This window comes from Chaetodon auriga, chromosome 20 (genome assembly GCF_051107435.1).
Source record: "Chaetodon auriga isolate fChaAug3 chromosome 20, fChaAug3.hap1, whole genome shotgun sequence".
NCBI lineage: Eukaryota > Metazoa > Chordata > Actinopteri > Chaetodontiformes > Chaetodontidae > Chaetodon > Chaetodon auriga.
The window spans coordinates 16,613,653-16,639,341 of record NC_135093.1 but is presented as its reverse complement, the minus strand read 5'-3'; the positions used below and the strand labels follow the sequence as shown (position 1 = coordinate 16,639,341).

The 25,689-nt window shown below is 43.1% G+C and overlaps 1 protein-coding gene across 12 annotated transcripts in view; it reads left to right on the top strand.

The window, feature by feature from the left end:
* Positions 1-5,776: 5,776 nt before the first annotated feature.
* The window catches only part of mrtfab (myocardin related transcription factor Ab), a 40,375-nt gene continuing 20,462 nt past the window's right edge, over positions 5,777-25,689 (top strand). For 3 of the 12 annotated variants that reach the window (XM_076759415.1, XM_076759422.1, XM_076759413.1), the window contains exons 1-3: positions 5,777-5,885; positions 6,555-6,616; positions 10,730-10,915. In XM_076759415.1, coding sequence (XP_076615530.1) covers positions 10,792-10,915 — 124 coding nt within the window. In that variant the 5' untranslated portion in view covers positions 5,777-5,885; positions 6,555-6,616; positions 10,730-10,791. The other 9 variants (XM_076759412.1, XM_076759409.1, XM_076759414.1 and 6 more) reach the window with 8 other exon arrangements.

The window sequence follows — 25,689 nt, the reverse complement described above, 5'->3', positions numbered from 1 at the left end:
GCAGGTCTTGCAGACGTTTTAAACAAACTCTTCAACACAAACGAAGAAGGAGAAAGGAGAGTTGAGAGACCTTCATTTCCGATCTATACACTAATGCTTTGTGTTGTTTTTGGAGATGAGCTGTCACTGTGACTCAGTAACAGGAACAACAGTAAGAGAAGTAAAGGGCTTCAAGAGGGTCTCACCCACCCTGACCCTAACCCTCTGGAAATGTTCCATCCAGACACACACTTCCTGCTGCTCAGACTGCAGTGCAACGACAGAACGAGACACCAATTTAACAAGAAACCTGACACTGGCCGATGATGTCGTACAGTTCATTAAGATGCTCGTCAGTGAACACGCTGAGATCTGAGTCAATAAGAGAAGTCACGCGAACACAACATTTGATTTCTGTTGTTCTCCAGCCGTTCTAACATAAACACAGAAGGAAAAAAGGATTTGAATGGAACATTTCCTTGAGACCCTCTTGAAGCCCTTTAATTCTTTTATCATTTTCAAACTTCCTGAAACTGCGAGAGCACAAATTTATAATAGAATTGTTGCTATTCTATGTTTATATATTTAATAATTTTTTTAAGAACATTCTTTTTTCTTAGTTTTATTCTCATCCTTATTCTTCTTTATTGTATATATTTTCTGTTTACGTGTGTGTTTAACCTGCTGCTGCAACAAAAGAATTTCCCAAACTGGGATCAATAAGTAAAGTCTAAGTCTAAAGACATTTTGGAAGGAAAAAAAGTCAGTGGACCTTTTATGGCTGATCTAAATCCTAACAGATATACTAAACTGATCAATGCTTCACATACACTTCTTTAAAAAAGAAAAATGAGAAGTTTAAAGTCTTATCATCACTAATCTATAACCTAAACTTAACATGACTCATGTACAACCTAATATTGTCATTATCTCCAGGCCTACAAACTACTTATTATTCACACTATTGATGAACCTGCCATGTTCTTCCTTGATTAATCAATGAATCGTTTGGTCAATAAAAAGCCAGAATCTAGTGAAAAATCACCATCACATTTCAGTGCAGAGTGACGTCTTCAAAACTCAAAGATATTCACTTTAAAATGACGCAAAACAGAGAAAAGCTGCAAATTCTCACATTTAAGAAGCTGTAACCAGGGAATGTTTGGCTCTGTTCATTAGAAAATTACTAAAAAAAATACTAATAGCTGCAAACTAATGTTCTGGCAATCGACCCAATGATTGATCAACAAAACTTTGCAGCTCTGCGTATCGATCTGCTTAACTTATCACAACTTATCTACAACATTAACTTATTATATATCCTTAACTTATCATTACTGATCTAAAACATAAACTTATCACTTAGAAATATACAAAACTTATCACCACTTATCAATAAACTAATGTCTATATCCTTGTCATTACTGATCTACAACATAAACTTATCACTTATACATTCACCCAATTTTTCAGTTTTTCAAAGGAGGAAAGTAAAGAGTTGGACAGAAAGATGGAGAACATGTGTGAGTGAGTGGCGGTGGAATTGCCGTGAATGATACTTAACCTGCTCCTCCAGCTCAGCCCGGCCCTTTACCTGTGAGGGGTCTTACAGCTCCGGGCTGAAAGGAGAATCGTTCCACCATGCACTTACCTCTGCCAGCACCTCCCGTGCAGTGGCAGGTGGAACCCAGGGGGGCATGCGGACGGAGGGTCTGGGCCCGCTGAAGACAACGTCCACATTGAAGAGGCCGGTTCCAGTTCAGTCTCTCTCTGACTGATGCCGTGCAGTTGGATAAATCTATGTTTGGCATCAAATCCAATGTAAGATCCTGACAGGACAGCGCACAGATTAATATCACCCATTTGTAATGTTCACAGCCTTCCACAAGTTACTTTTGAGGTTTACCCACACTCCCTCACTTTGTCTAGTGATTATTCTGATCAGGATTTCCTACATTTCCCAGAACCACTTTAAACAACTTCCAGAAAAGGAAATTCTCTGTTCAGGATACACTTTCACATCATGTTGGGGGGAAAAAGCATTTACTTGCTTGTTGTTTATAAAATTCATATTATCTGTCATGAGATGCTTTCTACAGCTTTTGTTTTTCCGGTACTTAAAATCAAAAATAAAATCCCTTTCTTGAAGAACAGTGTTTTTTCATACAACTTTTTGGATTTGTCTTTAATTGAGACAGTATCTGCTATCATAATAAAATGAAAAATGAATTTGCAAACCTTTGTTACCTTATGATCTTTAAAAACTTTAACTTCTGATTCTTTTGACCTTATAGATTAGAGGACATTGACCCTTTTCAATCTTTAAAACTCTGACAGAGCTCCATACAAACCATCTGTCCAGTCTCTGTTGAATTTGTCTTTTCTGCAGAAATCCACATGAAATGTGACTTACCTTCAAATCTTTGCTTAGCACAGATCAGGACTTGACACATTCAAAGGCTCTGCTCTTAACAGCTGCCTCTGGTCCTCACCAGACACTGCAAGGGAAATATTCTCCAAATACCTGGTATTAAAGCAGTTATGTGAACAGTTTCAGCTCCTAATGAAGAGAAATTGAATATGAGGAGTTTTTAATTCGCCATTTCATGCTGCACTGAAAAGCACTGAAGGCGTTCACTTATACTAAGTACATGATTATGTGCAGTATGCAATATTTTATTTGCCCCAGACTGTGTTTAAAAGATAAAACATTGTCAATTTGTTTGTTCACTTCATTATTTTGCATACTTATCTCTGTCTTTTATCTCTGTCAATTATTCAGCCTAACAGTTACACTGAAATCTTTGTCATTAAGCTAACATTAACATTAGCTAACTAAAGCTACACTAAATTCACTAAATTCATTCATTTTCAGCTTCAAATGTACTCACGGTGTCCAATAAAAGCCCCATAAATACTTTTTTTTAAAGAACTAGTGTTACTGTTGTCGATTTTTTCATGATTTAAGTTTACACCAAATTCCTGAATTTGAACTTGCAACCCTCGTCGGCTAATATTAATGTTCGCTAACGTGAATTACAAAACCAACGGAGAAGGATAAAATGATTTTCAGTGATTTGAAACGATTAATATTCTTACCTTTTCCGTGTCCAAGCTGTAAATCAGCTGATGTGAGGTCTGTCGCTGCTCCTTCGATGTCCTCTCTGGTCGCTGGTTCTTCGAGTTCCTGCTAGCTCTCAACTTCTCTGTCAGTTGTCGCTCGTCTGTCTCTCCACGCGCAGGCGGTGAAATGGAGTCTGTTGCCTGCGAATTCCTCTATATGATCGCAAATGGCGGCCAGAGAATCCTCACGTTATTTCGTCACAAACGTCGCTGTAATGTTCTAATTCTATCGTGAATAGGACTACTGGAGTGAATTTCGTGCTAGCTTCGGCTAGCTATTTATTTTTCCTTAAAGGCTCACGCGCACGCTGTATCTGTTGTTATATTGCCACCTACTGGTCACATCTTTGTTAGCACCTTTCATTACAGTCGCCTCAACCTTCTAAACTTTCTTCTATAACTGATGAAATCTGTTAATACAACATTAAACTAAAATAAATATCCAATTATAAAATCAAACATGCCCCTAAATACTTTATAAATCAACAAGCATTCAAATATACATCCAAAATAAATCAGTATTCAATGAAATCAATATGTTTATTATTACGAAACTGCATTCCATATTCTTTATGCTTTAATGTATTTCGAATATGTATTTGATGGCTGCCATTTTCATTTATTTAGACATCTTTTTTGTTGCTGTTGTTTTTGCTTCATCTTCTTTTATTTATTTGATGTTGTATTTATTTCGAGTTCTGTCAATCAACCTCTGATCAGGCTCAGGATGGACTATGATCATCCGTTCTTTTCCTGTTCGTGAATTATTACACATTTGTAAACAAATCTTGACGCCTGTCATTATGATACAGCACATAAATCTACATAAGAGGCTTTTTTGGGGGGGGCTTTTAATATTTGTTTTTAAAATTAAAATTATGTCACAACATTTCTTGAACTCATGGATTCATTTTGTTGTTGTATTTTTTAGTTTCATGCTTTTCTGTATAATTGTCATATCAAGATATAGTGTTAATGAAATCTCTGGTAGAAAAGGTTTCAATAAAAACACATTTACTCATATTAACCAACTCATCTCACAGCAACTGATGATGGCAGCGAGGAAAAACTCCCTCTTAACAGGCAGAAACTTCAAGCAGAACCAGGCTCTGGACTGACGGCCATCTCCCTCAGCCAGTTGGGTCTAGAAGGAGAGAGAGAGCGAAAGACAGAGAGTGGTATGTGCAGCAATGACAATCATAGCTACATTAATAATATAATATGACTAATGATTAAGGAGTATATGATAATGTAACTATATAGTATGTGTATGATCGTATGTATACATCATTATATGGAAGTATATGCACATAATAATAATATTCATGTAGTAATAATAATAGAAATATTACTGATGATAATCTCTGTAGCAGTAGGTGTCAAGCAGGACCCAGGAAGTAGACGCAGCCACGATCACAATACAGGGAACCTGAGAGACAGGAAAGCACATGAATCTCCCTGAAGGGGGGATTTAAATATACTTAATATTAAATTCTTTCACCATTTTATTTCACATGGAATACTAGAAGTTGCAAAAGTGTAATAATCCACGATTTGTTTTTATTAATAAGGAGCCTCTCAAAAATCTGGACTACACAAAACGAGCTGCTCCAGGTTTTAGTTGTGAATTTAGTTTGAATTTACTTTAAAGTCACTCACCAAAAGCCAGAGGGAGCATCAGGAGGAAACCGCTGATGACCTTCACAGAAAATCTACAAGTTGTTCTGATTGCGGACAGACACAAACAGAATGTTTAGAGCAGGATAACAGAGAAAACATACACCTGAAACAAGTCTTCCTCTTATAAACTGCTGCAGTTACAGGTGAGAGGCAGTGCTTACCCTTGATTCTTCATTAGATAATTCAATCACTTCAACATCTAATCATTCAAAATACAGCAAGTCAGTACTTGATGTCAGGAAGCATAAAATGAGTCACATTTTACGATACACGAAAAAAACATCAATATATTCTGACAGAAACAGGAAATCGCTCCTCACCTGGGTATGTTGTTAATGTAGTAAGACATATTCATAAACGTGTTCAATTCATTCATTCATCTGTATAAGTATTTGAATTTTTTCATTTGAGTTGGCTTTATTCTGAGAATTAAGGATCTTCATGTGAAAACTGAGCCAAAGCAGTTGTGAAATACTATATATAAATATATATATATCCTGAGGATGTTCACACAAACTTGTGTTTCTTTCATTGCTGTAATTGCTGTTTATTGGCTGCTCTGTGAAAATTTGTGATTGTAACACTGCAAATATCACAGGAAACTTTAAATCTTCTGGAATGCCATTAAAGGCACTCTCTTCATTTGGGAAAGATGATCAATAATACTAAATTATAACGAGAGGCACAGTGAACTTGTGCTGCACCCAATGACTTACCAACCTGTAGCTCTTGCCTTCTGAAATACACGCAGTTGGACACTAGATGGAGACAGAGACTGCGCAGGGGAGTGTGTGCAGTTTCATGTGCTGCATGCATCTACCCGTCGTTTATTTCTGTTTCTTCAACTCAAACATTATACATATTATATTAAATACAGCGTGGTATATGACATACGCAGCTATAACTCTGCTGCACTGTCTCCTGTTGCAGAGAAGTAGCCGTAAACTGACAGAACAGAAAGCTGTTGTGAAGGAAGTGGGTCTTTGCGTCCCACGCAGAGGAGGGTTTTCCGGTTAAAGTTTCCTTTGTGATTCGGAAGTGGTGGTGTGATGCCAAAGCCGTTTATCCTTACAGACACAATACACAAGTGGCGACCATGAAAAGTAAGCGTACATACATAAATCCAATCGATAGCTTTGCGACATTAGCTAGCGTCCCCATTAGAGAGAACCGCAACGTGACAGACAGGAACTGCGCCGAACAGCTAGCTAGCGGTTAGACTTAATGGCTGGCAGATATAGCATGCTAACGGTAGCTAGCTAACTTGGGGTGTATGACTGTCTGCAGTCATCAGGGATGCCGAGCAGGTTTCACATGTAGTCGAACTAGCAGTAAGTACGTTTTACAGTAGTTGGCAACCTTTCGCGTTCATCATGTCATTTTTGATTTTTGTGCGATTTTACGCCGTAGTTTGTCTTAATGTGCTTTTAGACTACCCAGGTTAACTCCCACCCAGACAAGCTAACAATAGCTTAGCATGTCTGTGTTTTGGACAGTGACAGCTGTAGGCAGCAGCCCCATGACATCTGTGGCGAGGCCTCCTGCAACGTGGAGTCGCCTGGACCACATTATCAGTACTCATGATTATTTTTTTTTTAAACCTGTTTTATTCCGTAGTGGCCTTAATGCTCATGCCCCGGTTACACTGAAACTGATACTGCTGCTCAGCATCATAATCCATAGAGGAATGGACCAGAATAGAGAAAAGGATTTGGCCGGGAAAGAGAGCTCCTTTATTCTCTGGTGAAGCTTTTTGTTTTGTTCCTCAACAGATCCCTTCAAAGCTCCGTCCTGCTGAAATGGGAAAACGCCCCTTCAAGATTTAGTAATACAGGTAAGCAACACGCTGAGTTCACACTCAGACAGGCCAGGTGGGAACCACATCCTTTACCTTGCTGCTGAAACTGACTTACACTGAAAAGGTGTTTATTCCGGTTATTCTTGGTAGCACTTTCCACCTGTCTGATGGTGAAACAAAGCAGCTTTTAAGAGGCATGTGTCTCTGTGTGCACCTTTTGTAATTGTGATACATATCTGAATGACTAGTGTGGGCATGTAGAGAGGAATGTACTCAGCACTCAGTGTCCCTTTGCAGTGCATTGCACCAGAAGCCTCCACGCTGCGTGCTGGAACAGCAGTGTCTTGTGAAAGTAAGGATGAAGCAACTGATGGTTGCAGTGAGCATCAGTGGAAAGCCATTTGTTTGACATAGTTCTGTTAATTAACCGCATAACACCTGATATCCAGGTCACTGTAGAGTCATGGGCCCTGTTAGGCCAGATGATTGAGGTATCACTGTGTACACAGCAGAGATCCAAAGCTATTCATACTTTAAGATGTCTTGTGGGTGATAGTTTGCAGTGAGGCAGAGATCATATATACATATAGGTACATCCAGCTGTGGATGCTAGTAATGCATTATCCACTGTTAGTTAAGGTGTTGTCATACTGCAGCAGTGACTTCTTCATTCTTGACTGATTGCTTCTTCTTGACTGTTACATTTTAGCACAATTGAAATTCACTCTCATGCTATTTCCTTCCCTTTCAAAACCGCTTTCCTCATTTGTTTGTCTCAGTCTGAGTGGAGAGGCTTGTGACTCCCTTAGCTAGACTTGTTTTGACTGTTATCATCAATAACATGTGATTTCAGGGGTTAAAATGTATATGCAAAACTCACGCCTGTATGCTTTGTCTGCAGGGAGCAGGTGAGTTAGATTAGCAGATATACCAGAGGATTTGCTCTTGATGCTGTTATGACGGTGCAGTGGCAAAGTCTTTGACTGGAGGATATCAGGTGGTGTAATATGTACACAGGGCGGTGAAGACTTATGCAATACATTTTGTTTTGATTGAAGTTTTAGATTCCAGAGTAGGGTATCAAAGAAGCATAATTTTGGTATTGATAGCAAACTTAGTCTTTCTTATGTGTTCTGTTTTTTAAATCCAGTAGGTATTATATTTCATTGTAACAAGCAGGAGACTTAAAAGGCTTAAATGTTTTAAAGTCAACATGGTAAAACTTGCAGACAACCTGAGGCCAGTGACATTAAATGTGCATTTAGCCTGTCATGTGGTTCGTGTGCCGCTGTTCAGACATGTGTACGCTGGCATTTGATTGTGAGAGAGAAGAGTGACATCTCAGACAACACTGCCTCATTGTTTTCAGGCCCGCTGTGCAGCAATGACCGAATCCCCATCAGAACCCCACGGCTAGGAAACACGTATTTGCAGAGAGAGCAAGAGAGAGATCAACACACAACACGGTGGCAGGCCTGCCTTTGTAAACAAGCACTGGTGATGTGCTGTCCAAGCTGCTGGGCCTGTTCAGTTCAGAGGAGTGTTTCATGAAGGAAGAGAACCAGTTACACTGGGCTTCCTCCGGTAAATCAGGAAAATCTGTCCCGTGAAGGGGTGTAAACACATTCGACCTGGGTTGCAATGGACACGTATCCCTCCACGCTGGTCTAATCTCAGCCACGTTCGTGTTTAGGCGTCACTTCCCTCAGCTTAACAAGTTTGTATTACAGGTGCACCTGCCAGTCTGAAACACAATATTCCTCCCCAGCAGTCGCTCATTACTGCTGTGCTTTGAATGTTTGACACAAATAGGTGTCATTTTAATCTAACTAAAATGGAAGGAATCTCTGTCTGTCCTTTGAATTTCTTGACAGCCCTTGGCATTCAGTGTTGAGTTTAGGAGTTTAGCTGAGCTGAGAAACATCACCTTGCAGAACCAGAAGTCCTGAAGTTCAAGACCCAGCAGTTCCAGACCCACAGTTTTAGAAATATGCATGCATGACTGTGTTATACCCAGAGCCACATACGAGTGGGTTAGTGTTAATATTTATGTTTCTATAACCCTACGCAGAGGTTAATGTTGTGAAGACAATGTTAGCTAGCTGGCAGTCTATCTTTTGTAATGCCCTGGGAACAAGCTATCATTTGGGCTAGCATGCTAGCTTCAATAGTAATGATGTAGCCCAAAAAAATTCATTCATCCACTTTTACTTCTTGATGAACAATGCCTTAGATTTAGAGTTCAGCAGATGCTGATAATGTTAATCTGTGATCAGATTGTTTAATTGAATATTGTGACATTTTTAATACAGAGAAGTACTGATGTAAAAAATGTCCTCCATTTAGCTGCTTGGTCCAGGGCTCTGCTGCCGTGTGTGCTGGCTCACTGTCACACTGTCATGGCTGACTGGGACACTTGAACAGAGTTATCGTTAAGGTTATCAGTAACACCTTTGTTTTTCCCGCTCCCACAAGTCGCAATGTCTTCTGAGAGAAAGGCCTCGCTATTATGTAATGCTCACTAAATTGGTTATTCAGATGTCAGTTTGAGACACACAGAGCTTGATCTTGTAAGGTCTCTAAATTTGAGATAGTAGCGTCAGAAGACATCCAAACTAGAATTGTGATAACGAAATGTATTGAAACATTTAGGGCAAGGAGAGGACTGCAGCAAACTCAGCCAACACAGGAGGTCAAGGTGTCAAGAGTCTGCACACACTGGTGGTCTATAATGTGCTGCCAAAGGTTCCCTGTTGCTTTCTTTACTGTAGCTCTTTATTGCAGTTTCCCTTTAACATTTCAGTGCTGCTGTGTCGCCAAGTCTCTGTCTTGAGGCTTGAGTTGGTCTGAATTGTCTGTTGGAAGCATTTAACTCAGGTTCAGGCTGTTCGACTCACTCGAGTCAAGCTTTTCACAGTCAGCCCCATTTCAATGATCAGCTTTCAACTTGACCTTCACTGTCCCCATCGGGGAAATTTGCCTTGCAGCCAAATGCAACACTGAACACACACTGACGCAAACATGCTCATCTTTTGTAGCTTCCTCTATGAAACGCCTCCAGCTTGCAGGCCAAGTTGTTAGATGGCCTAAATGTATGGAAATCACTCTGTGGTTAAGAAGTAAAAGGCAAAAAGAAATCCATAAACAAAGTTCTGTCTTTCTAGAGAAGCGGCCACAGCAACAGTTGTAAAAGCTCAAACATGCAAATTCTTCCCTGATGGCCCATTTAATTCCCCAGCCTACAGCCCTGCATTCTTCCTCTTTCCCCAGTTGCTTGTGTATGTGTGTGAGGCGATGGACGGAGACTTGAAGAGACGCGTTCAGTCTAGCTTTTTGACTTGTTTTAGCCTGTAAAAGTCCCCAGGCTGCGTTTGTCTTTTTTTATTCCACGGCTGTCGTAAGTCCTCAGCTCTGATTGGCCAGCGCAGGCAATCTGATGTGCTGATAAAATAGCCCCTTCATGGGAAAACACACTGTGTGTCTGAGGCAAAGGGAACAAAGGAGGGGCTCGGGCTTCAGAGATGAGACCCAGGGCAAGTTTTACCAAACATTACAGCGTTTTACACTGGGAAATAGTCTACATACACCTCCATATAATACAACGTGTCTCGGGTGTGGTGGTGCTACACTGCTCAAGCTAGCAGTAAATGCTATGGCTTATTTTTCCTCTTTCATCTTCCATCCTGTGAACTGGCAAATGGCTCAAAAGACACCACACAGTGAAAACACCATCAAGTGTCTGTAAAATGTTATTGACTGTGCTGCTGTGATGACCTGATGTTTGTTAGTACGCATCAAAGGCAAACAGCCAACAAGCTTACGTGATCAATAGCGAGATCAGAAGCTGCTTACCTGGCAGATATTATAATGAAAACTCTGCATCAGCGCAGAAGTTTTGAAGTCTGAAGGCACCGAGCCTATTAAATGCTGCACTGATGTTCAAAATTCGATATTTAGATAAAACTACATCAAATCCACAGCATGCAGTGGATTTCTTGTTTACATTCTGCCTTTATTTTAGACGGAGAACCAACATAACTGATTGAACCTTTAAATGAACAATTCCAGTTTACTCTTAGTAGCTGTTGTCTGAACATCATGAGTTATCAGACTATTTATTACTTATTTATTTATTTATTTTTGCTCCAGGTCTCTCTGTCACCCTGGCAACGCTACACCCACAGAAAGGGGAGGAGCCAAGTCCTGGCAGCATGGAAGTCACCGGGACGCCAGGCTTGGCCCCGAGCCCTCAGAGCGAGGCGGTGACCAGTGAGCTTCAGGAGCTGTCGCTTCAGCCTGCACCCGACCCGGTGCCTCTGCAGGAGAGAAAGAATGGTGAGAGCGTGTTTTGCACGCGTTTTGCTGTCTCAATCACCACATTTGAATCCCTACTTTTTGGAGGGATTGGCGATCCCGGCTCCACTCCTGCAGCGGTGTAGTCCAACAAACAGTGCAAGCACACATTGCAAGTAGAATGTTAATGCTGCTGTTGAGGTATGTGTAGGTACGGAAAGTCAGGTTGTTACTGGCCCAGCAGCTTCCAGGAGTTGCATAAACTGCTGTACAGTACTTAAACTTTGAGAATACCCCCTTTGCATTTTTTTTTGATGCAAAACTAACACAGTTATCATGTGAAAATGACAAAGTAGTGGACAGAAGTGTTGGCTCAGCTCGTTTTCGAAAGGTTTCCAGTCAACGCACATCTTCTGGCCTTTTTTTTTTTTTTACTGTTATTATATATTGTGCATTACAGTTTTTTTTATATTGTGCATCACAGTCATCATCTGGTAAGGAGTTACTTTGCTTCTCAGCACGTCAAACCTCAGTGTCCCACACAGTTTTTTTATCTGAACTCTTGGGTAAATGTAGTGGAAACGCATCACTCTACAGACCCTCTAGGCCAACACTCTCAAATGAATATTTTGGCAGAGCACTGCTCATTCTTCACAGAAGTGGCCTATTTCCAACATAAATTCCTCCAAGCTAAAAAAGCGTGCACGGAGAACACGTTACGTAAGTTGAAACTGAGTAGAAAGTGGGGAAAAACACTCGTCTGAGTGGCAGAAGGTAAATGTCAGATGTGTCCGTACGTCTTGTTCATTTGTCAGTGGAGAGTTTATTTCGCAGCAGGTGTGTGTGTGTGTGTGTGTGTGTGTTCAAGGCTGTGTCGGGAGTGAAGAAGCTGCTGCACCTAATTGGCTTGCTCCTCTGCGCCGACCTCTTGTTACAGTAGATTAGACGTCGCTGCTCATTTGCTGTGTAAGACTCTGTAGCTCTTCTTTGTGTGTGGAGTTTGCTTAGAGCCTCAAGTACTTCAGCGTGACGTGCAGCAGCTTCCACTGGTTTCAGTCATGGTGGAAAAGTTGACTTTGCTGTGTTTCTTTATCTGGTTTGTTGAGGTTCACACAGCCAAATTACAAGTGCATCAGATGTGATAAATGAAGCAATCGAAGCTTGTTTATTGGACAGAAGAGAACTTTTGGTGGCGAGTTTAAATAAATCCAACTGAAGTCTTTGTAAGTTAAGCATAATAACCACTGCCTGTTATCACGGTGTAGTATAGGTATTTGGAGACTGATTAATTGATCTAGTTGATCAACAGAAAGTTAATCAACTGTTTTGACCAAAGATTAATTGGCAATTAGCAGAAATGGCAAACATTTTCTGCTCTTTTGGTCGGATACTGAGCTGGGGACACTAATCTTGGTGTCCACCTCGAAGCTGTGCTGATTGTTCAGATCTTCTGTGCTGTTCGTTTAAGGTGTGTGTGAAGCATCCATGTTTTACAGTTTGTAGCTCCTGTGCAGCAACATCCGTATTTGAAGCGTTGTAGTCACCACAAACTCACCGGTTTAGCTGATTTTGAGCTTCAGGTGATTGTCGTTGCACCATGTGATGAAGCTCTCTGTCAGTCCTCTGTCCTCCTCTGGAAAAGTAGTCTAAGTGAAGACAGCATGTTTCTCACTGGACATTATTCACTGCAATCATAAATGTCAATATAATGAGAACCTCTATTTCACAAAAAAATGCACTGAATACCTTTTTATTCAACTCCTTCAAAGCCTTCACTACATGTATTATGAGTCTGGACAGACATGGACGTGAACTGCAGCTTGACAGATTGGCGGAGGGATACACTCACAAAGCGAGTTTTCCAAGCACCAGCAGCTGCTGGCTTGCAGATGCTAACATCTTTGTACTTACACTCACAAACCCATAAAACCTGTTTCGAGGTTATTTCCTGTTGTCAGTTCTGATTATGTCATCACATTTAAAAAACCCACACCGCAGCTGGGATCTTAAAAGATCAAGACAAGCATTTTCAGTTGACTTGCAGCCATGTAGTGCCACATGACATCAAATAGCATTTTTCTCACCTAACCAGATGCTGATGAGGAAGACGCTCGGCGGCATATTTCTGCAGCTAAACTGCTCTAAACATGGGAACGCACGCTCAGTTTTAGGCCAAAACCAAGGCGTATAATTGCAGGCACATAAAAGTAGGGGCACTTTGGCATGTGCTGCATGAAGACTTCAGTAAAACTGAGTTAGACACAGTCTGTTGGAAAAGCAGAGTTATCAGAGCATTGGTCAGATCTGGGATAGTGTAATAGTTACTTACACACATACACACACCTTGCGATATCAGAATAGTCAGCTGCATTGGCCATTGTTCCCAGCTAGGCGTTGGGCCCCTGGTTTTGTGGAGACACGGTCAGTTGACCTGCTCTTGATTTGTAAGCACAGGAAGGTTTGGCCATGTTGGACTAGTGAATGGTTTACCATCTTTAGGGAGAAAGACAAACAGAAGAAACTTTATTTATCTTGCATGAACAATATTTAAAACGATGTTTACATCATTTCAGAGATGTTTAAGAGTGGTCTTGTGACAAGCCGTCACAGGACCATGTTTACCTCACAGAACCACACAAAGACACATACTCTCTCACACGGCCTCAGGCCACCACTCCCAAATTTTAACAACCCCTGCTCTTCTTGGCCTTTTCCTTTCACACTTCATTCTGCTAGCCAGAAGCAGACATGTCGCTGCAGGCACTCCTTTAGCTTGTCCGACATGGAGATGCTTTCAGAGCACGGGAGAGATGCATTGCACATGACTGCATCCATGTGTGGCATTGAAACCGAATGGAATACCCCCATAGTAAAGCTTATCAAAGCTTTATCTCTGACAGCAGGTTATGCAATGTGTTTATTGCACAAGGTTCCTTCCTCAGTCATGGACAAGTGCCGGGAGATTCATTGTTTAAACACATGTGTGTGTGTATACAGAGAGGTGACATGTTTTTCAGGATTTGGATCAGAGACAGATGTTTGTATGTGTGTGTGTGAGAGAGAGTCAGCTTTGATTCAAGACAAAAAGGCTGACACAACAGAGAATGGTCTCTCAAGCAATTGACATTTCCTGTCTTTCCAGTCACAAACTTGCTTCGGAATTACTCCACGGCACTCAAAAGCAGCCGTGCTAAGATGATGTGACTGAGATCATTCAAAACTTTGAGGTGGAGGAGTTAGTTTGAGAGTAGAAGTGTGGGCTGCAACAGCAACAGCAGCAGCAGCAGCCACAGAAGAGGGAGGAAGGAGAAGAAGAGAGGAGGGGGAGGTCATGTCTGAAATGGCAGTATTGCATAACTTCTCAGAGAGGGAACAGAAGGAAAGCGAGGGAACATGGAAAGCAAGAAAGGAGGGGGTGTGTTACTCGTACTTGAGGAGGTGAGGCTTGGCACCGGCTTGTTTTTCTTTTTCAATTTTTTTTTTTGGATTTCCAAACTGGCTGAGAGAGGGCAGAGGAGCCACCAAAAGTTTGCATTTTTCAACAAGTACATGGGAGTGAAGCAGAGGTGTAACAGCAGGGAGACCGGAACCTTTGGGTGGACCTTGTTGCTATCCTAGGAGCACTAAGGGACAGACACACACACAGACCTACACACGCCCTTTCTGTCGGGGCGTGCACACACTTGCAGACTGACAGTCAAGAGAAAGGGAATGTGAGGTGCACTTCAACCTGTGGAATACCAGCTGCCGGTGAGAGGAAAACCTGTTTAATGTGGCTTTTTCTCTTGCTGGAACTTCTTGTCCGCCTTGTACCGGTGTTGTTTGTTTTTTTTTTTCCCCACACGCTATTCTTTATTCTTTTGTCGGGAGTATGATTCGCTAATCTTGCCGGGAGGGTGACGCTTCCCTTCAGCATGGTGCAGAGGGATATGACTATCCCGTCAGGTAAAGTCCATTTGAGTATGTTCTTCTGCTTTTCATGTCTTTGTGTCAGTTAGAGAATGACGGCTGTGATTGGAAGTTACCTGCAAAGAAAAGTGAGCTTTTCGGACCAGGTGTGTGCTGTCAGCTGCTGCATGTGTTAGTCCTGCAGATGTGGGTGTATTGACGCTAAAGTCTCAAGTGTTGATGTGTTTGTGTGTGTGAGACTGGCTGCTGTGCATTGATCTACATAGCATTACACAAACCTGGTAGCATTAAGGATTGGAATCAGAAAACAGTTTTATTGCAAGCTTGTATAATGAAGTAGAAGTAAGCTACAAACTTCCAGACTTTACCAAATCGGTTAATGACTATACAGTATCTAGTTTGAAATGTGAGTGTTTTACCTCGGGGCGGGGGGGTGGGGGGTCTCCAGAACAAAGGAGATCAGGTGGGGCGGTGAGACCAGGTTTGCAGGGTCTCTGTGCCTTTCACTCAATGCAGCTCCCTGAGGATTGACTCCAGGCCAGGGGCTGGGATCTAGTCAGGGCTGGAGAGATGGAGGTCAGCTGAGGGTGGAGGAACCGAGAAAACAGCCCGGGCTCACTGATAGAGACTGGCGGGGAAAGTAGGTTAGAGGCGTCACAGACTCTGCTCCAGATTTAAGTGGAAATGACCCAATCATTTCACTCAGAGCACAGAACCCACAACACTGCTGTAAAGAAGACCCGTCATTACCCCGGCTTTGCTTTTCTACTGTGAACCAGACAACACCGACATTCTGCTGCCCCACTCTGTGATTTTTAGATAGCGTGCTGGTGTTCTGCAAGAAAAACAGGCATGACGCTGGGTTCAGAGCACTGAGAAGCACTGTGATATGTCAGTCTTGTGCAAGCAGTAGCTGGGCTGTACATGTTAGTTAAAAAATACCTACAGTGTGAATTCTTTCAAGCTCTCAGACGTTAACCCTTCATTCCCTAACGTTACATCTTGCACTTACACTTTAAATTGGCAAGATTTACGCTGTAATTTGGGGACCGTATTCTAAGTTTTACCCAAATGCTAACGAGCCAAACAAACTAGTAAAAGCCACTGTGCAGGGTTATCGAAATGTTAACATTAGAACTCCAATTACTAATGGAGCAACAATCCCGCCTTGGACAGGCTGCATCAGAGGGGGTACAGATTGTTGCACATCGTAACATGGCCTACGGCTGCTACTGCGGAGACTAGAAAGTGGATTTTACATGAGGAATGCGATGAGCCAGTGTCTTATGTGTGCCAGCACTGTCCTCGGGAAGCCAGAACACTGATTTGTAATCATGCGCACCGTGTCTTGAGAGTCTGCAGGTTGTTTTTGCTCCGGCCAAACACCACGGCAGACGATCTCACAGATTTTTGCACCTACAACCAGAGCGGGGGACAAATCAAACTGAAAACCTGCAGACTGTTATGATGCAGAGACACAGGCAAGTTAAAACACTATGAATATCAAACCCTGGCTGGACTGCTGTGATTTTTATTGACTGGCTTGATTCTTGTCACAGTGGGTAAAATGTCATGACTCTTGAAGGGAATGATTGGTCGAGATAGCAGTTAGCAACTACAGCTAGGTTGCCACCGGGAGGATCAGCAAAATTGGATAAAGTTAAGGTCCCTCTTCGTCCCCACCCTTGCATGGTAACAATAGACGGGCCGTAGCTTATGCTGCTGTGTTGTGTCATAAGTGCTGGGCTCTGGTTGACAAGCGCTAGAAATGATCAGTTTGCCATCTGATATTAAAAATGCTAACACAGTCTGAACCCACACAGACGGGCGCTTTGCTGGAGGGCAGCATTTAAGATACGATAGCAAGATATGTAGCCTGGCTGAGGCTAGCTTAGCCCAGCAGTGATTCATGGAGGCTGACGGTACTGTTATGTAACAGATTGGGAGGCAGCCAGCAGCAGAGGCCCCACAGCACTCTGTCAGGCTGAGAGTAGGAGGGGAGAGGAGAGGAAAGAGAAAGATAGAGAGACTGATGGATGGCAAGAAAGAGGAGGAATGAGCGTGGAGAGAAGGGATGACTGAAGACTTTTAAAACGAGAGTAAAGAGGACTGAAGGATTGAAAAATAAGACCATAAAAAAGTTCTATAGAAGTGGACATGGAGAAAGGGGAAGGGGGAAAGGGGGGGGGTTATGTTTCAGTCTAATCCAAACACACAGCTGCAGCGAACGCAGTCCAGCTGTGTGTCTCCTCGCCTCTCTGCCAGTGACTCTCATGGCATTAGATAATCTCCATATTCCCAAGACAATCAAAAACATACAAGACGTCCAATCAGAGAGAAGAAACCCAATCCAGGTGATGAAACGAAAAAAATATGACACTCGGGCCACAAAAAATGTAAACAACAGGAGACCAAGTGCTGTAGTTTTTGGTGAATGTAAACAGCTTTCAGTCTGATAAACATGCAGGCAGAAACATATTTATGCAGCTGAGGCAAGTTTTGCAAGAGATCTAAATCTTAAATGTGTCAAGCGCGCGCACACACACACACACACACACACACACACACATATACACTCTCACACCCACAGACTATGCATGACTCACCAGCACACACACACACACACTTCACAGCTCATGGCACTGTCAGGACCTGGACATGCACTTACAGGCTTTGGTAGCCTTCCATTTTCACAGTGTGTCCTGACTGCACGGTATTTCAACAAGCTCTAACACACTCACATCTCTGATTTGTGATGCTGAAAATTCCTGTTAGATAATGAGAAGTGAGAGAGCCTCGCTCAGATCTGTAGCCTAAAGCTAAAGAAAAGCACATTACCAGCTTCATAGGTCCGCTCGTAGCAACAGGAACATGGTGCCTGCACACCCACAGGTACAAGCCCACTCATGCAGCTCAGTGATCTTTAAAGACACACACCCACAAGCGCTCACATCTTCTAACATGCCCTCCTGCAGGGCATGCAAGCTCGGATACAGTCGAGCTTGCGGCTGTAGTCTGCAGTCTTAAAACATACAATGTGGAGCAGTGCGGCACACGTTGCCCCACACTTGCATTCACAGATATCATACTACATCTATTTAAAGGTCTGTAAACACCTCAATACTCATTTTATAAATGCGCCTACTCAGCTGTGGTGCAGTGCGCAGTCACATGTGCACATTAATAATCAGTGTTGTGGGTTGAAGGACTGAAAATCCATGCAGCACCTTGTGCAGACAGCACGCTACGATTGAAATGTGCGTAGTCTTAATTGGATGAATGTCTTTCACGGCAGCGGTCTTGCATTGTGTGGCGGCGCTGGCTGTAGTGCTGCAGCTTGTCTGTGAAGGGGCTGGTGGGAAAAAAAAAAAAGCACCGGAGCGAGTTCTTTTCATTTTAATTCTAGCCTTTTAATAAAAGGTGATTTTGTAGCTCAGATACTCTGCTTTTAAAGCCAACTCAACCCACCATTATTCTCCACGAACCCTCTACTTTCAGAATACGCAGGTGATCGTTTCAGAGGCGCACACAGGCAGTTAAAAGTTCCTGCTGTTACAGGTACAAGCCTGATGCTGCGAGAACCCTCAGACGCACACAAAGAAGACACGTATCCTCTGGTTGATTTTTTTTTTTTTTTTTTTTTGTGCTTCGTCTCCAACTGAATAATGGAACAGCCATTAGCCTGTGACTCACCTGCTAACACCGAGTGTGTCGCACTTAACGTGTGCTGATGAATGTGGCAGGGGTCACTGTGAGCTGACGGGACTCGTGTTCTGTCATTAGAGTGACTCAGACGCTAAGCCACGAGCAGACAAGAATTCACTGTTGATTGGTAACTTTTGGGCCATATGGGAAACATATTTAAGGATTTCTGAATGTTTCATGATTTGACATGGTCAGTAAAACCAAATAGCTCAATTCGACGTCCGACTAAGTGTGAGACTCCGGTCGTCTTTCTCACACACAAAGCTCTTGTAGAAGCTGTTTGACTCTCGTACTCAGAGAACATGGCCACCACTGCGTGCCCGCTGTCACCCCAGACTAAAGAACACAGCTGTTTGTGCTCGGATTGAAATGCTCATAGTCATTAGGGAGTCGTCATAGTCACTCGATACCTCCTCATTCTCATGTTCTCATGCGCTCTCCAAACTGTTGTTGTGCCTTTTGTTTTTAGCCTCAGTGATGCGGTCGCTCGGTGAAAACAAGGCAGCTTTCAATTTTTGTGTCTTTAATGCGGTGAGGGCGCTCTGTTCAGTGAAATAGGACAGGTTATCAGGCAGATGCATCAGAAATTGAAAGACAGCAACAAACCATATCTGCAAACGCCACGTGAGTCTTTTTGGAAACAGAGATAAGGGACAGTTTTCTGTATGAAGTGAGAAGTGAAAATAGAAACCAGTGTCCCCATTAAAGGTTGGTGTCTAATAAGAAGCCTGTCATGTTGGTCGCTCAAGCAAATTAACAGCCAGGCTTTTATTAGACGTTACATACAGTAACAGAAAGAGCAGAGGAGGGCAAGGCAGCAAGAAGATGCCTATAAAACTCTCAAAGAGCAACCTGAAGGAAAACACTGGCAAGGACACACACATGCAGTATCAGAGAGACGTTCTCATATGCAGGCCAATAAACCCTCTCTGACCCACACTCAAAATACACACGCTCTCCCCCTCCCTTCAAGTTTGGAGCTGTTGCCTTGATTTCTCCTTCCTCTCCTAATTGGCTTCGACCGCCTTCCTTTGCAGCCCAGTCCGTCCAGGAGTCTGTTGTTGTAGGCCTGAAATGGAAACCGGTCGTAAAGGAGGAAAGAAAGCGGCGTTTGCTCTGTAAGTGGGGCAGGAGGTTAGGGGGTTCGTTACAATGAAAATGATTTTCAGATGTTCGAGTTATGTAACAGTCTGTTACAAAGCCGTCATCACTGGACAGGGAACACCCCTCTCCGCCTCTGGTACTGATGTTTTTTTTCCCCTCTCTCTCTCTCTGCCTCTTTTGCTCTCTGAAAATCTAATTTTGCTGAGCACACCCTCACCCCATACCCCCCCCCCCCCCCCCCACCATCCCTCCTTTAGTCCTTCCTGGTTTACAGTGAAGGTTCATGTTACCAGATGCTAACAGCTGCCAGCTGGCCTATGCCTCTATTTTTCCTTCAACACTGGCGCTCTTATAGATGCCTCTCTCTCCTTCAGCAGCACAATTAGACCATAGTTGGACTACTTTTTATTGACAAGATGTGAGACATTTGACGTGTGCGGCTCCAGACTGGTCAATGGCTACTCAACAAAGAACCTTTGACCATGTATAGAGCACTCTTTGCTCCGTATCTTTGTTCGTTACCCACAACAGACTTCACCAGTGTTCGTGTGGCTTTGGTTTCCGATCGTGTTCGGTCTCTGGGAGTGCAAATGTGCTGAAGGCTCAGTCGCTATTGCTTGTTTTTTGTCTGCTCGGTCAAACACTTCACTCACGTTAGGTGATACATACAATGAGGAAAATATTCACACCCAAGACACCACAGTTTGGACAAACATTAGTACATCATGGCTACATATTTGTAATAACAGACATATCAGCGTTCTAACATGAGTAGAGATGTTTTAAAGAAAACTATGCTCTATTGATTTAATTTCACACTTTATTAATCCGGGAAATTCAATTTTTGCACTCTGTTGATAGTGTTTTAATTACGCACACCCTTTGTCATTGTATAATTTCCCCATGATGCATTTTTCTAGTAGTTCTTTCTGAAATTATTACAATAGTTCATGAATCTGTTCACTGCAAAGCAGAGCAGTGTTTTTGAAGCGGCTAGATGTGGTATTAGGCTCGTCTTTGTCAACTCTGACAGCTGAAAAGAGAATAAAACGTGATTCCACTGGGAACGCAGTTCAAGTGTAGCGTTAGGTCAGATGGGGATCATGCATCTGATATCCCAGAAGGACTTGAACAATTGCTTCATCTCCAAACACATGTAGAGTTGGCTTACAAAGCTTCTAGTGGTGAGTTTACCTCTTCCAGTACAAACACAGAGTGAGTACAGTACATTGAGTGATTAAGTGCAGGCTTGCTAATAGCACCGTTTACATTCGGGTTTTGTGCCAGATTCCACATGCTTTCCGTATTACATGGCCGCCATGCAGTGAGCGCCTTGGTTCAGGTATCATTGACTAGATTCTGCAGTTCAGAAATGTCGGTGGATCAAAACTAAGAAATCCTGGGCCTGATGTCACTGTTGAGTCACAGCCAAATGCAAACAGTGCTGGTAAATTCCACAGCATAGAGGCTTGGGGGAACCAGGAAGTAAAGGAAAAAAAACACCTTCTGTTTTCCCTGCAGGAATGTTAATGGTCGGTCTGACCTGTGGTAGACCGGCACATGGGCTGCTTTGCTTCTTGGCATGTTGGGTTATGTTTGGTTCATCTGTTTGGTGCGTTCTTTATCCAACTGTCTTGTTGGTGAATTTGATGTTGACTTAGAAGGTCATGAGTTCAAAACCCAGGACATCCTGGGAAAATACAAGTGAGAAATATTGCTAGGTATAGTACCAATATGTTTCTGTACAGATGATAAAACAATACCTTTTCTGACACCTTAGTTTGGTGAATCTAAACATTTTAACCCTTTTCACTGAACACAACATGCCAAACTGCACTAAGTGTGAAATGGAGAACGTTAGAGTATAGCCCTAATTTAAAATTTTTGTCATTGAGATAAAGAAATTTCTGTTCAAAGAACAAGCAGTCCTAAGATTCCAACCAAGCATTCGATGCCAACTTTTGACGCTTGGCGCTCTTTGATTACAAACGCTACTGACACATTTTGGTCAGTACTGAGTGACCCGTCTCTTAAAGCTCATGTAGAAGTAGACAAAGGAGAAGCCCATAATCTTCTGTCTTCCCTCACTATTTAGACCTTTGTTATATATAGACCACTGGCGTGTTGTGAGAGGGGTGCTGGTCTCCTAATGTGCGTATTCATTGACTATGCCAGAGTTATAGATGTGTGCCCAGGATGCATCAGTGGTGAATGTTCCTTTGGCAAGCAATCAAAGTAGCTCCTGCCTGCCAAGTTTATTAACTCAAATAAGGGTTTGACCATTAGACGCAAACTAATTGGGCAGTAATATAATAAAAGATATAAATTGTTACCGTGCCACCACCATTCTGCTGCAGACCTGCAGAAACAGTAAGGAAAACAAATGGATTAAGATCTTAAGGTGTGAGGACAGTAAGTCAACAGCAGTCCAACATGGATTTAGATAGCGCTCATAAGCATGTTGTTAAGTTCCAGTGCCCAATAGTTTCATATCTTAATTTTCCTCACAGGCTCCTCATATGTCGTTCACCTCAGTCAGGCTTGCCTCGTCTTGTTTGTAAGCAATGACTGGGGGGAAGTTTGCGGAAACTACTAATTGTTGTGGGAAGGTTAATGGAATGTGGTAGGATAATTGTTTTGGGCAGGTCGTGTCTGAAGGACATACGCTCTGTGCCAAGAGGGTCACGGTGTTCTCCTGTCAGGGTAAAAAAATACAAATGTTTGGGCTTTAGTCACTTTATACCCTCAACTTCAGTTCAATTTTGAACATTTGAAACGTGTTTCGGAGGTCATGTTGTACCTCTGCACCTTTTGTACTTGTGCGGCTATTTAAGTGTGGGTCTGATGTTTGGGATGCCTCAGCCAGTGCTGGACAGAAAGTGATAACGTACTGCCCTGCATACAGTTTAACTTAGTGCCATTTTATAAGAAAACAACCAGTGTTTTTGCGGTTTATGTCGCCTGGTGGAGGTTATGATGACTGACTGGAAGCAGTGGGGGAGTTTTACATTCATTTACACATCCACAGGAAGTCTCAGAGATTTGGCTCAACCTTCACACAGAACTTGCATCCTGTGTGTCTGCACAAAAAGCAATGTTTTCTTTTTGTTTAACTCCCAGAAATGTTTTTCAGTGACAAATAAAGAAAGACCCAGGCAAGGATGTCCAAGGCCAAATAGTTTCACTGGAATGTTCCCGAAGCCATGATGGCTAATTTCACTTGCTAAAGGTTAATGTATCAACTTTTGAGTGGATTGCCATGAAATTTGTACAGATATCCACGGTGCCACCATCAAGTAGAAATTGAATCCGTCTGATATTTGAAATTTCCATCAACTTAAGCTGCACTTTGTCTTTAATGCCAATTAGCATTATCTTAAGAACATATCTGTGTAGATTCTCAGTCATCCGGATCATGGTTATGAACTGAAGAACCCCCTTGGCTCAGAGTCAAAACAACTGATTCAACCCTCCTTGGATTGTTAACATGGTAAACATTACACCTGCTGTCGTTCTGTTATTAATATCATTGTGTGCATGTTTCCATGCCACCTTCAGAATTGATCTCAAAGCACTGCTGTGCATACAAACAGCCTCACGGAGCCAATAGCATGGCTCCAGGCTCTAAGTTATCATCACTTCCTTGATACTCAGTTGACTGGTTCCTTAAGCATTCCATAGCTACATATTCAGGTGTGGTCAAATCATGAGACAGACTATAACCGTACTTCCCAAACATGGCCACTAAGCCCTAAAACCATAAAAACTCCCCTGCAACCTTCTGCTTTGCGGTCGGTCAAGGTAACGATCATAATTATCTAACAACAACAGAACTTATATGTTACTGTTAAGCTGTAAATTGATGTCCTCTCAGTGCATTTATATTGCCATCAGGATTAGGGCCCCACGTGTTTTCTTATCTAGAAAAATGCAGTTGTAGGAAACCTGAAGTGAAAACATGAAAGGATTCGGGATTCTGAGCCATGGAGATGAAAATGAGAGATGTTTGGCATGCTGTGTGTCACTTTAGAGTGTGTGTGTGTGTGTGTGTGTGTGTGTCGCCATGATTGGCTCAACCCACACAGCGACATCCTAATCCTAGTGTGTGTTGTCATCTCAGTGTTTCCTGCCCAGACTGTGAATCATAGCAGCAGGTGGACTCTAATCACAGACTCATAACAGGCAGTTGTTGTAGATAACAGCCGCCGTTTATTCAGGGTGTCGCCTGTGTTTTCAGGTGCGCCGCGGTCATGTGTGTGTCACCTGTATGATACAAGTGTACTGTACCGGTCAGCCATGATGTCACACTGTGTGCTGAGTTTTCATATTTGATATTGATACTCAGGCCTTTTGTTTTATGAACAGGCCGACCCCTCTCTGTGCTTTATGTATAGTGAGATGAAAGGTATGAAAGCAATGCGCCTCCCTTTGTGTCATGCCTCATAAAACATTGATTCAGTCCAAGGAAATGCGGCTTAAAAGTTTGCGTGCTTGTGTATTTGCAGGTGGTGATGTGTGTGTGTGTGTGTGCGCGTGTGTGTGTGTGTGTGTGTGTGTGGCTCAGAGTAACCTTACCCTGCGAGCGCACAGGTGATACCAAGCTGAATATAGCCCCCTTATGGCCAGCTGGCCTTGCTATTTTAAACAGAGTGGAGCAAGGGGGAGGGTGTGCGTCCAGGGACGGCGTCTACCCACAGCATTCTGCAGGAGCCTGAGACAGTTTGGTGGAGTTTTCTGACAGGATTAGGATGCTTTGATTCTCGGGGTCGCTGCGGTCCAATAAGAGTCTCATTCTTCCTCAGAGCATATCTCATAGAGTCCTTGCCTGAATGAGATGCCTATCGCCAAGGGCAGATTGTTTAAAACCCATTTCAGAACTGCAGTGGTGATTGGGTATCAATCAATCACCCTCGCTCACTCGCTGAAGTGTGCGTGATTCATCCCAGTATCAGATTTACCCAAGCATCTTTGACAAAGGTCGATTAAGTCGGATGAGGTCAACACTGAAAACGGTTCCTGCCTTCTCCACTTGTCCAGTAAGAACTGCTCATAAATTGACTGAGTCATCAGTTTTGAGATCAAGCCTGTTTAGTCTCAAAGGGGTTCAGGATCAGATCGTCTCATTTATTGTGATTTTGGCGTTTGCGATGTTTGTGTGTGTGTGTGTTTGATAGGGAGGAGGTTTTGTATGTGGCAGCCCCCCTCAGCCCGTAACAGTGAATGAATGGCAACAGCTGAGCAGGAGAACTTTATCGGCAGCACTCCCTGCTTGTGTGTGCGTGTGTGTGTGTGTGTGTGTGTGAGAGAGAGAGAGAGAGAGAGAGAGGGAGAGGGATTCAGGAGGAGCAGCAACCAGAGCAGTCTCTCTGGGCGCTCTCTCTGGCGAGTCCACTGCTGTCCTCTCTTCCTCCGCCGCTGGCCTCCTTTCAGTTTTCTCCCCTCAGCTCTCTCCTTCTTTTCAACTCCACGACTCGCCCTGTGGACCCCCCCCCCCCCCTCCCCTTCGCCCACCACCCTCCCAACCTCGTCTCTCTGGGAAACATTTGCAGAGCAGAGCGGCGCTGTCGTGACTCGCCTGCTGCCACTGCAAGGGAAGGAGAGAACAGGAGGAAGAAGAGACAGGGAGAAGCTGAGGCAGCCCGATCGATTACTCCAATACAGGAGAGACGAGGCGAGGCAGCAGCAGCATTTTTCCTTCCACCGTTTGCTTTGAGAGGAGATTTTCTTTGACTTGTATGGCAGTCTCCTGAAGCGTTTGAGTCACGTCCCTCCCTTGGAAAGAGAGGACAGCGAATGTAAGGGACAGTTGGTGCAGTTTATTTCCGCCCCTCTTCAATCAAAACGCCAGCATTGAGTTGTGAGGAGGACCGCTTTTGAATGAGAACTTCAATGTTTACCAGATAATCGATCTCCGTTCCGAATGATAATGCTGGACACCAACCATTGCCTGTCCTTTGAACCCTCCCCTCTGGACTCTCCTCCAATGGGAGATGACATGGAGAAGGCAAGACTGCTGATGGATCATGACAGACAGGTCTATCACAGCCTGAAAGAAGGTGGGCATCCTGGAGCAGCACACAGTCAGTAGATATCTGATA